This window comes from Rhagoletis pomonella, unplaced genomic scaffold, assembly GCF_013731165.1.
Source record: "Rhagoletis pomonella isolate Grant_MI unplaced genomic scaffold, Rhpom_1.0 Rhpom_scaffold_00014, whole genome shotgun sequence".
NCBI lineage: Eukaryota > Metazoa > Arthropoda > Insecta > Diptera > Tephritidae > Rhagoletis > Rhagoletis pomonella.
In genome coordinates, this window is record NW_023458568.1 from 7,987,747 (window position 1) to 8,001,242 (window position 13,496).

Here is a 13,496-nt window from a genome sequence, read left to right on the forward strand (position 1 = left end):
TTTTGTTATTTTTTATAAAAATGTTCATGCTTTAAACAAAACCCCATCAGTCGAACTGACAAACTTTACGCAGAATTTAGGAAATGTCAACAATTTTTCATCAAAATTTTTAACTTTTTAATGTAACCTTTTCCAAAAATTTTGGGTATCTAGGTACATCGGCTATGAAATTCTAGCAAAACAAGTGGAAGTTCTTATTGCCTAAAAATCGCGCTGATTTAAAATATTCTCTTCTTCTGACTACGTTTTGCGCTTTTGAAAGAAGTTCCATTGAAAATTACGTCAAAAAGCTGCAACTAACTTTACAGTCTTTATGTACATATATCGATAAATTATTTTGTACTTTTCAGTTGTTATTGTAATAACCGCGTGTTTTTAGTTATTTTAAACTATAATTTTATTTTCATATAACAAGCGCATGTTATACAAATTAGCATTGAGTATCTAATTTTTTTTTACAAACGGTCTTGCGCATTTTATTAAACAAGAAATTCACGTTTCTAGTCAATAAGAACTTCCACTTGTTTTACTAGAAATCCATAGCCGGTGTACCTAAATACCCAAATTTTTTTTTAAAAGTTAGATTAAAAACAATACAAATATTTAACACAAATCACCATGCACTCACTTTTGGTTGCCAGTGAATATAAAGGGTTTTCAATAAGCGCGGGTAGTTGTTGATGAGGAATCAACAAGCCGCCAGCATCTACCCGCTCTAATTGGAAACCCCTTTTGCATTTTGTATCATAATATGTACTTAATACTAGCAAATACCGGCCTCACTTCATTGCGACCAATTATAGCTAAAATGTCTTAAATAAAGGCGTACGTTTACCTAAAAGTCTCTTTTATAATTTCTCGTATCCATTTAACAAAGTACATACATACATAAATTCGCACACTGATTGAAACTTGGATTTACATGGTTTTTGTTAAAGAATATACTATATTTTTATAAACAAATATTAAGATAAATAGGTCAAATCTTGTCAATAAGCGAGTGTCGTAAAGTTATGATAAGCACTATATAGTGTTGAACCAAACTCAAAATGGTCTTGTTTGCTGTAATAATGTAAATTTTTATAGCCCATTCATATTTATTGCAATAGTGTGCAAGCTTCAAGTGGCTAAAAATTACCTTAGATTTTTTAAATTTTTCTTCCTTCAGTGTTGTGTTTATTAGTTACTAGCAGACCCGGCGAACTTCGCCCCGCCCAAAATTTTTATATATTTTATTGAAAGTTTTTGGTCCAACATTTTCACCAACAATTCACGTTTACGATTTTCATTGGCACATTTGTCTGCTAAGATTAAGGTTTGATGGTCATTTGCCGCTTTAAATAACCTAAAGAAAGTGTTATATCCGTTCTTGAAATTCTCCAGCTGTGCGGCATTTCATAGCACGGTTATTCGCAAAGCGAAATAAAATTTTTCGTCTTCACTCCCTGGCGGCAACAATGACCCGGTTCTATAGTGAATGTCCTAGATGCTTTACAGTATAGTAGGTGGCAATTTCAAAATGGGTGCGAATCATTGTTCTACAGCAATGCAATATACATATACTTATTTCAGACGAAATACCTTAAAAGTTTGAACGCATACTAATATTGGAAAATCACATCCATTGGGCCAATTGCAACACAGGAGCGTTCGATATACTCAATGGTGCAACAGGTCGATCTAATCTGACCTTCACGGCCCCTTGTCTCACTTGGCTATTTTTAGTAATAGCTCGACTTCAGCACCTCTTGGCAGCACGTTTTTGCAATAGTATTGCATACATATTTAAAACATTACCCAAATCGATTTTTAGTAATAACTCAACTACAGCGCCAACTGTCGGATTAAATTGTGAAACTAAACCATCCAGAGACCCACTCAAATACACAAAAAGTTTCGTTAAAATCCGTACAACCATTTAGGAGGATTTCACTTACAAACACACCTACAGAAGAGTAAAAAAATTCATTCAAAGATAGCTAAAGGTCGGTACGTTTGTAGGCCTCACACCCCTTTCCAAATAGCCCAAATTTTCTCCATGAGTATGGGCTTGATTTCAACTATATACATATCTCCATACGAAGTTCCAGTACTGTACCATGAATACTTTCAGAGATATGCAGTATAAAAATTCGATTTATATGGGAGGTGCCACACCCCCCTTTCCAACAGCTGCCCTCTTTCTTCATGAGTATGCGATTGATTTCGTATATCTCCATACCAATTTCCAAAACTCTACCATGCACACTTTCAGAGATATGTAGCTTGAGAAATTCGGTTTGTATGGGAAGTGCCACGCCCCCTTTACATATAGATTTTGTTCAGCCTAAAACCATCCTTGGGACACGTGCGGCAGGTGGCACTTTCAAAAAAATCGGTTCAGCCGCTCTCGAGCCTTGTGAAAACTAACAAACGGCTTTCTAAATATATATTAGTTGAGATATATTATATATTATATATTACTAGTGACGAATTCGCCCCTTGATATGGTCGTTACTGAAAGCTATTTATATTCGAAATTGCATGAAAATTGGAAAACAGGAATCTATAAGCTTAACCTGGTCCACTTCTCGGACAAAATGGATCATATGTGCTAATATATGCTAAAAAACTACTTACGTACCGAATTTTAAGCAAATCGGACCATAAATGCGATTTTTTGGAATAGATCGGTCCCTGGTGCACTTCTCGGAAAAAATTTATCACTTATGCTAATACATGCTAAAAATCTACCTGCGCACCGAATTTTAAGCAAATCGGACCGTAAATTCGATTTTTTCGAATAGATCGGTCGCTGGACCACTTCCCGGAAAAAATGGGTCATATATGCTAATATATGCTAAAAAGCTACTTACGTACTAAATTTTAAGCACATTGGACTATAATAAGATTTTTTCGAATAGACCGGTCCCTGGTCCACCTACCCGAAAAAAAGTAAAATTTGGTTAGCCTAAAACATGGTGGTTACCGAAAGCTATTTGTATACAAAATTTCATGAAAATCGGACCAGCCGTTCGCGAGATTACCTGTTACAAAAAAAGGGACTTCTCTTTATATAATTAGTATAGATATGGAAGCAACTGCGACAAAAAAAATTTTATGGGATATACAAATTTATATTCAAAACAATGCTAACACTACTGAGAAGAGAGTTTTAAAATGAATGAACTTTTGTTTAATTTTTTTTTGTTTTATACAAAGCTTTAAACTCGGGTTTATGTGGGTTTTTTTTAGAGGATGAACGGCATTTTAATCGAAAAATTAGTAAGTAAACAGAGTTAAGTGGCAACAATATCATTTTGAGCTTGGTCCAAAATGATATGGCCAACAGTGTATGTACCTTGACACCAATAACACCTAGCGATATTCATTTTAACAAACTGGGTTTGTTATGTAATATTCATTGATATAATTTCGTACTATGCTCTCCCGAACCCTTCTTCCTTGATTAAAAATATTGTCGTTTGAGCGATTTTCTTCGGAAAAGTCTGCTTCCCTATTTGAAATTGTAATTAGGCATACGTCGGGAATAGTTAGATTATGCTTCAATCTGAAATTATGCAAAGTTAAGCAAGCGTTAATTATTGAACCAGCATATTCTGGTTTAACTAGAACTCCACGTTCATGTGACAAGCAAGCGAATACTGTCTTTAGGACCCCATTTAGTCTTTCCACACAGTTTCGAGCCCGAATATGACAAAAATTAAAATTGGTTTGGCCAGTCGTTTCCGTATTTCGAAATCTCCAATCAGCCAACTTGTATTTTCATCACGACTATATTGTCTTTCCAAAAACTCCTTGCATATACTGTTTTCCCATATGAATGCATCATGGGTACTACCACCAAAACGTGCATTGCCAGCCAATATGTTAAGGTTGTAGTCGCATAATAATTGCACATTTTTTGAAAAATATCCTTTTCTATTAATATAGCAGCTCTCAACATCGGCCGTTGGCTTTTTAATCTTTATGTGCGTGCAATCAATAGCACCAATGCACCCAGGAAAACCAGTAGCAGAAAAAAAGCTGGAAAAGAAATGACCAACACGTGCACATGAGAATGTACAGACTTATAAATTTTTAATAAATTACCTTCATCGAATTCTGTTTTGATCCTCCAGTGTAGTTGGAAATTTAATATAATTGCACATCAACTTTTCTTCTATGATGTATGTTACTTCTTTTATAGAACGACAAACCATTGTTTTACTTAAAGAGCAAACGAAATCCTGGCCAACATCCCTTAAAAACGATCCCGTTGCAAAGTAATGCAGAGCTGCAGTCATCCTTAGTGCCTTTGGAATAAACGTGGCCCTTTCTCCGTTTTTCATAAAAGGACTTATTTCATTCAATAGAGCAATTGCAGCTTTTTTTCAAAGCGAAAAAGCTCTTCAAACCGAGCTTCTGGTAAATGAAATGGGTCAGTTGCATCCCTTAAATGGCGTCTATGAACTCGTAACATATTCCTTTGGTCAGTTGCCAAAGCAATTAATGCAGCTGCTAGCATAATTTTAAGCTAGAGAAGATTAAGAATTATATGTATGTATGTACAATAGGGCTATTCGCGATTCGGTGCATAAGAACTGACAAATTTATGCAATTGCAGAAATATGCCATGGATTGTGAGCGACCTTTATTAAACTGTCATGGCAAAGCTTTTGCAAAACAATTTTTGTGCATCAGCTTTGGTTTTGTTTATGAATGCAATGCATAGCATTTTTATGCTATAGATTTTCGGTATTGCAAATTTGCCAAGCCATGACAAATGCAAATGCGTGTATTTTGTTTGTGTATTGCAAATAATTTGCAATACAAATTTGCAATGCAATGATGCTAGGCCATTTGCACCGGATCGCGAATAGCCCTAATATGTATGTGTGCATACATATGGGTATAATTGCACTTGTTAACTAATCGAAAACAAACAAACAAATGGCGGATTTATAATTAATATTCCAACTTTTAACTTTTATTTAACGTAAACAAGACAATTTCGCGCTAGAAATGACAGATGGTTTGTTCCATTTCAATCGTACCATCGATATGTTAACAACTCACCACAATCATATCGCAAGGTGAATTTTCTTAGTTACAGAAACACTTTTCATATCGATTTCGATACGAGCCTTGCGATAACAAATCTTTCGTTATTATATCGCAAAGTTACAGAAACGGGCTACAGAGCGCTTCTACCAAGGTGTATTAAACAAGGTGGTGTTGGGGCGACAGCTGAGTTTTTCGCCGTGGAGGCCATTACGTCAAAATGATGTGTTTGTTGTAACTCATACCAATGACAGTATGGACATCAGCGTATAATTTGTTAGTGTAATTTTTTACTTGTATACGGCCAACACCACCTTGTTAAATACGCCTTGGCTTCTACTAAGCTCAGTCGGTAGCAAACCGTCATATAAAAAGGTTGTTTTTTCCAAGCAAATTTCTAACGAAAAATTATCTGCGCAAGAACAACCCTTTGCGACCAACTGAACGCTGACAATGCAAAATTGAATTACAAAACTGCTAATTTGCGCGCATGCAAGTCGGCGTTCGGACTTCACTGCGTTTGCAGTATATCTACTGCCCTTTTTAACGAGGTTGAATGTTCCACTGCGGTTATTTAAAATCTACTAAGATTTATTTTAAAGGTTATTTTTGTATTTCTGTGTTTATTCAAGACAAAAAACAATTTTTTTACAACCACTTGAACTACTACAATTTTTGAAAAATAATAAACTTGTCACCGGAAAATATATTTTTAATCAATAAAAGGTGTTTCTGCAACATAACATTTAGTTATTTATGTGTTTACGTATTTGTATGTAAAATATATCTTGTTATTAGTATAAAATCTAACTTCTAAAATCGATTGCGATAAAATTCGTTTTGCTGCGTTTGATTTTTAAATTCACTGCGGTTTACGAATTTCTTCGTCCGAACCTTGGTCGTACACATTTGCATCTGCGTGTGTTTGGCCGGCATGAGGGAGCGAGTAAGCGTGAGCACTCACCAGGGATGCCAACTAATACAAAGCCCGTTCTCCCAGTTTTCGGAAAAAAATTCCCCCATTTTCAATGGTATTCCCCCAAACGATTTTATTTCATTACTTGAGGAAACTTGCAAAAATATCGAGCCCTAACCGCCAAAAGGGTGTAAGCGACAAAAAGTAAATTTTACAGTAGGCGTTTTTTTTTTATTAACACGGCAATCACTGTAGATACTAACGTGAAGGTCAATGAATAAATTACGTTTGATGTTAGGTATATAATACTGGTGGTATTATTTGTCTATCTTTAATGAAACAGGTGATTTTGTCGCTTACGCCCTTTTTGCCGTCACAAAAAAAGGCTGCAGTACGCAATTGCGGCGGTTAAGCCAAAAGATATATTACAAAAAAACATGTTTTTGCATTAACAAAAACGATTTTGATACTTTTAGCTCATTTCTTGTATTCCTCTTATTAAGCAAACAACTCTACATACATACAATATTGGATAAAATACTATTTCTCTATAACATAGGTTGTTAAACTTTTAAGATGATGGAACCCTTACTAAACACCATTAATTTTATTGAACCCGATCATGATCCGATGATCAGATTTAATCCAAATAAATATGGGACCACCTGTGGGGTAACATCTTTTCTTTAAAAAAATAATTGTAGAAATCGGCTAACGTGGTCCAAAGTTATGCTGTAACATACATAAAAAAAAAAAATATAAAAAAAATATTCCGACGAATTGATAACCTTTCTCTTTTTTGTGAAGTCGGTTAAATAGTAGTTCGATATAATGTCTGAAAATTGTATGCGCTTTTCTTGGGTAGCATCTAATTTCGACCTGGATTTTTTTTTTTGTATAAGTGTAAGCTGAAAACCCTGTTGACAGAGTACGTTAAGATGGCCTTTTTAGCGACTTCATGATATTTACTCTCAATACTAACCCAAAACTATTTCAGAGACACAGATTCAAATGAGTGTTTCAATGTCGAAGTACTCTGAAGATCTATGAATGACACTCAGTACGGCAATCACACTAACTACGAGTACATATGTATACTTGAAAGTAGATAATTGCGTGTCGGTCAAGCTGTTTATAGAACTTTTATAGAACCGATTTCGTTTGTCCCAAAAAATTTTGTTCTTTTATGGTGGGCAGAGGATGAGCCTTTTTTGCCTTATTGGAGTGCATTATTTTAAGAAACGAACACAGAATTTTCCTCTTCTACTAACTCTTCGGTGTCGCTATGTGGGACGAGTGCCCCTTTAGTGAAGCGCTGCAACAACCAAGCATTTTAACACCATATACATGTATTATATTTTTATACTTTTGATTAAAAATCTTAATCTACCAGAAATATATGCATTTAGTTTTGTTTGTAAATGGTCCATATTTGGAAGAAATAAGTTAATTGTAAAATCAATAATTTTTAAAGAAAGCTTTCTAAATATGAACGAAATCGGACAATAGCTACTGGTTTACCAGACTCGTGCGCCACCTATCGGCAACAGTTTTAGTGCAGTTAGTTAATATGCGTTCTAAATATGAACCAAACCTAACTAGAAATAAGGGATTTTCAAACATCTCGACTCCTGAGCCACCTATCGGATTAACTCATCTTTCGTATTGCATTGTCATCGGGTTCTGAGCTAACTGTGAAGTTTCAAGTCTATGGGTCATTGAAAAGTTGATCAAAAATTGATTGCAATATTTGCCCCTAAGAAACATACATACATACGTACAGAGCAAGGCAAGGAGTTTTAGTTCGGATTGAAGTTCCACTCTACGGGGGTTAGGCTTTCGATGCGTTCTCCTTGTATGTATAAAAACAAGTAATTTTTAGCAAAAAAACCCACTTAAAACATATATATATATACCATGATCCACTTATCGGATCTAAACCAGGTTAGTACGGGACCACCTTTGAGACACTACCTTTCCGAAGAAAAAGAATTATAGAAATCGGTTGACGCGGTCCAAAGTTATGCGGTAACATACATAAAAAAAAAACAATATATATATATATATATATATATTCCGACGAGCTGATAACCTCCTCCTTTTTTTGGAAGTCAGTTAAAAAACATACAGAGCAAGTAAACTAAAAGCTTGTAAAATAGAGGCACTTCAAAACTTTCACACAAAAATGTAACAATGCCCCTCTGCAATGAAAAATTGTTCACGGAGAAAAGGCTTAACCGACACTGCGGGCACAAAAAAATGTAAACAGAATACAATTAAGCAGTTAAGCCAAAATTGCTTTCGCTATAACTTTGTAACGGTATTTCGTACGACTTTGAAATTTTTGACAGCTGGTGCGTATGGTGGTAGGTAATCGATTTCCGTCAAAAACAGAAAATCGAACAGGTTGTCGCTTACGCCCTTTTGGCGGTTAGGGCTCTATATGAGCACACATGCACATTTTTTCATGTTAGCTGAGCCGACGATCCACAAAAACATTCGAGAAATGTATAATACCTACTATTTAAATACTTTTCCCGCATTCTTCAATGCCAATTTAGTGCAGTTTATTCTCGATATGAAAATGTTTATATACACATACACTAATTCAAATAACATATATATTACGGCTAAATTAAAGTGAAACTCCAATTAGTTCTATAAAAATTTAAAATCGTAATTAGTGGGTAACTTTTTAGTTTGGTTTTGGTAAATACAACAATACTTATATTTTTGATTTTTCCCAAGTTTTGGGGCTTTTAGGAAAGTTGGCAGCCATGGGGACTCACACTCGTGAGTACTCAAACATACTTGTTCTCTCATTCTGATCACACATACAGATGCAATTCGCTCAAATTTTCTCTTTCCCCAACTGGACGATGAGAAGTGTCAGGAAGCTGCAGAGAAAAAAGATGCCGCCTACAGGGCCACGCGGCGATCGAGCGCAACGCGCGCTGTGTGGGACCGCTATATGGATCCGAAGAGGGAAGCGAGACGTATTTGCCGCAATAAGAAGGGAGAGGCCAAAATACGTGAGTGCGAAGAGCTTGAAATGCTGGCTGACAGAAAGAATGCCCGAAAATTTTTCCAGAGAGTTAGGCGACTTACGGAAGGTTTCTAGACAAGGGCGTTCTCCTGTAAGAACAACAATGGCGACCTAGTTACCGATGTTCAGAACCTACTTCAATTATGGAGGGAACACTTTTCCACCCTACTGAATGGTAGCAGCACGGAAAGTTGTGGAGAAGAAAACCCCCGAGCCCCCAGTCGGTGATGACGGAGTCGATGTTCCTCCGCCTGACTATGACGAGGTACGAATAGCAATAGCGCGGCTGAAAAAACAACAAAGCTGCTGGAGATGACAGCCTGCCAGTTAAACTGTGGTGGCGAGGAGTTGATAAGGTGCATGCATCAACTCTTATGCAGAATATGGTCAGATGAACGACGTGTGGAATTTATTAAAGTGTGCTCTGCCCAATCCACAAGAAAAGCAACCCCGCCATTCGCACCAACTACCGCGGGATCAGCCTTCTTAGCATAGGTTAGAAGGTCTTATCGAGCGTATTGTGTAAAAGACTGAAGCCCACCGTCAATGAACTGATTGGGCCTTATCAGTGTGGCTTTAGACCTAGGAAATCCACTATAGACCAGGTATTCAAAATACATCAAATCTTGGAAAAGACCCACGAGAAAAGGATCGACACTCACCACCTATTTGTCGACTTTAAAGTCGCTTCTGATAGCACAAAAAGGAGTTACCTATACGCCGCTATGTCTGAATTTGGCATCCCCTCAAAACTCATACGGCTGTGTAAAATGACGTTGAGCAATACCACCAGCTCCGTCAGAATTGGAAAAGACCTCCCCGACTGTGGACAGTTATAATTTCGAGAAAGTAGAGAATTTCGTTTAGTTGGGAACCAGCAATAACACCTATAATAATGTCAGCATGGGAATCCAACACAAAATCACTCTTGGCAACAAGTGCTACTTTGGACTGAGTAGGCAATTCAGGAGTAAAGTCCTCTCTCGACGTACGAAAACCACACTCTATTAGTTACTCATCATGCCCGCGCTGGTAAATGGCGCAGAAGCATGGAGAATGACAACATCCGATGAGGCGGCGTTGGCGACGCACATAGGGACGAATCGACAATACAACAAAAATGTTTAATCCATATGTATTGACAGATTTCAATGAAATTTGGTATTTTGGGGATTTTCTTTATCACTGATTTCGAATATTTAATTTAATTTCAAAAATTCACAATGGCGGATCCAATATGGCGGACGATTTCTTAAAAAATGTCTATATTGTTATGAAACTTGGTGTCCAGAGATTTTCGTCGTCACTGATTTCGAAATTGATATTCAATTTTCAAAAATCAAAATGGCGGATCCAATACGGCGGACGATTTCTTCAAAAATGTATAAATTTTTATGGAGCTTGGTATTTACTCCATATTTATTAGATTCCCATGAAATTTGGTAATTAGGGATTTTCGTCGTCACTGAACTCGAATATTAAATTAAATTTCCGAAATTCGAAATGGCGGATTCAATATGGCGGACGATTTATTAAAAAATGTAGAGCTTTTCGTCGTCACTAATTTCGAGATTGATATTTAATTTTAAAAAATAAAAATGGCGGATCCAATATGGCGGACGATTTCTTCAAAAATTTTTAAATTTTTATGAAGCTTGGTATTTACTCCATATGTATTTGGCAGATTTCAATGAAATTTGGTAATTATGGATTTTTGTCGTCACTGAATTGGAATATTAAATTAAATTTCCAAAATTAAAAATGGCGGATCCAATATGGCGGACGATTTATTAAAAAATATATAGATTGTTATGAAGCTTGGAATCAAGAGCTTTTCGACGTCACTGATTTCGAAATTGATATTTAATTTTAAAATATGAAAATGGAGGATCCAAAATGGCGGACGATCTCCTCACAAATTTATCGATTGTTATGAAGCTTGGTATCTAGAGATCTTCGTGGTCACTGATTTCGAAATTGATATTATATTTTCACAAATTCAAAATGGCGGATCAAATATGGCGTCCCGAACAATAGGCGTTTTACTTTTAACGCAATGCATTACCTTTAGCACCATTTGAACTCATTTTGAATTTTGAAAATATAATTTCAATTTCGTAATCAAGGATAACGAGGATCTCTGAATACCAAGTTTCATAACAAACTATAATTAAAAAAAAGTGGTCCGCCATATTGGATCCGTCATTTTGATTTTTGAAAATTTAATATCAATTTCGAAACCAGTGACGAGGAAAATCTCTGGATGCCAAGCTCATAAAAATCTATAAATTTTTTTTAGATATCTTCCTCCATATTGTATTCGCGATTTTGAATTTTGAAAGTTTGATATCAATTTCGAAATCATTGACAACGAAAACCTCTGGATACCAAATTTCATTGAAATCTGTCAAATACATATGGAGTAAACATATTTGTCCTCCTATATTCTCGATTTGTCCCAATAAACGACTTAAGAAAAACATGCCCTATTTAATGAAGGGGCAAAGGGGGGAACGAGTTCGTGATATTTTTACATTGGCAATTTGTTGGGTTTTCGAACTGTGAAATTGCTGTACTCGTTGGAACTTTTTTTATAACTCTAACTAATATAAAAATTTCAAAATTTTTTCAATAAAAAAAGACAATTTATAAAATAGGTATTATACCCTTTTTACAAACAACTATATTATTAACAAAAATCGCAAAATAAAGTACATACCTCACGCCTCACTTTTCACTATTAGTTGTTAATAAGAATAAAATGACAAGCGAAAATATTTTATCATCGCTTCAAAAAAAAAATTATTTAATTCGACGAACGATAAAAAACCCAACTTTGCGCTTCTGCTAAAGCTGCTGCGATGCGTTGAAAGTCAAAATTTGTGTGTTACATTGCGGACTGGTTTATAAATAGCATTAGAAAGGTATGTGTGATAAGATTTAAAGACTTTTGTTTTTCTATTTTTGTCGTCGTAATTAGTCACTTTGTCCTTATGTGCGACGGCGAGTACCGCAGACGATGGAACGATGAGCTGTATGAGTTTTACAACATGGACATAGTGCAGCGAATTAAAATACAGCGGCTCCGCTGGCTTGGCCATGTTGTTCGAATGGACACCACGCTCCAGCTCTGAAAGTATTCCACTCGGAAACCGCTGGTGATAGCAGAGGTAGAGGGAGGCCCCCTCTGAGATGGGAAGACCAGGTGGAGAATGACGTGGCTTCACTTGGCATTTCCAATTGGCGTCAGTTGTCACAGAAAAGAAACTGCTAGCGTGATCTGCTGAACTCGGCCAAAATCGCTTAGGCGGTTACAGCGCCAAATAAGAAGAAGAAATATTAAAATGTAAACATCATGCTTCATATCAAAGTGGATAAAAACATTTTTCGTAGGGGTCGGTAAATTTACATTGTTATTAATGCTGTTATTTTTGCTGAAATAGTTTTAAACCATCATATAGTATTAATTTCTCAAATTTTATTAGTTAATAATTTGTGTCCTGCTAAATCGTCACTTTTGCTTTGTATGCGGCGAATGAATTCCCATTTTAATAGCATATTTCCCAATACATCCCAAAAATCATGCAATCTGCCAAATATATAACTCTACATTACCTTATCTTTCTTATCTTGGCGGGCGTATGGAAAGCATGGAATAACTGCAGTCACTCTTGAAGCTGATGCGATTTTACATGCGTTAATCATTATTAAAAGTTCCATCAAGTTGTCGTTAATTTCTCCAGAGCCAGACTGCACAATGTATACATCTTCGCCTCGAACAGACTCGCCGATCTCAACGCTAATTAAATAAAGAGGAGACGACGAATTTTAGTTTTGTATAGCTTCTCTTGAAAACTCTTAATGCCTAAAGATTATACAGTTTTTTTATATCACCGTGCGACAAAAGCAAAAAATCAAAACACACGAAGCAATCAATATACCTACTCACGAAACTATGGGCCAACTATGGTAAAAATACGTTTTTAATTTTTCACTCTGACCTGCAGTGTGTCCTGTGGAATAAGCTTGGTGGACAATATTCATTCAAGGATTTATCGAAAAGGGTCACTTTTTAACATAAAGGATATCCGCAAAGCTCTGACCAACTACAATCAAGCGCAGCTATGCCGCTGCAATTCACTTGATCATGAGGTTGTTGGTTTTTGTTAATATTTCTATTATTAAAATGTTTAACTTTTTAGGTGTGCTCGTCCTTAAGTTATTTGTTTTTTGTTATTTTATGGCCTTATAACAATTTTTGATAAATGGGTTTCGAAAATTTGAAAAAATTTATATATGGGTCTAAAGTTGTACCAGCAAAGACAACTCGTGTCAGCATATGGTTCAAACTCCACCACGTTGTTACTATGGCTACTGGTAACCACTGTGTAAAAGAATTTTCTACCCTTGTTTTTTGTCGAGTTATAGGACTTTAAACATGCAAACCGCCGCAGTTGAGCGCCAACAGGCTCGCCATTATGCCGGAAAATT

The 13,496-nt window shown here is 35.9% G+C and overlaps 1 protein-coding gene and 1 pseudogene across 1 annotated transcript in view; both read right to left on the reverse strand.

Moving 5' to 3' along the window:
* LOC118749126 (ribose-phosphate pyrophosphokinase 1-like) overlaps positions 1 to 13,496 on the reverse strand; it is a 537,936-nt gene that overhangs the window by 502,672 nt on the left and 21,768 nt on the right. The window contains exon 2 of the mRNA XM_036483895.1: positions 12,621 to 12,804. Within this exon, the coding sequence (XP_036339788.1) occupies positions 12,621 to 12,804 (184 nt within the window). The remainder of the gene's footprint in view (positions 1 to 12,620; positions 12,805 to 13,496) is intronic.
* On the reverse strand, positions 3,076 to 5,115 carry LOC118749193 (annotated as a pseudogene).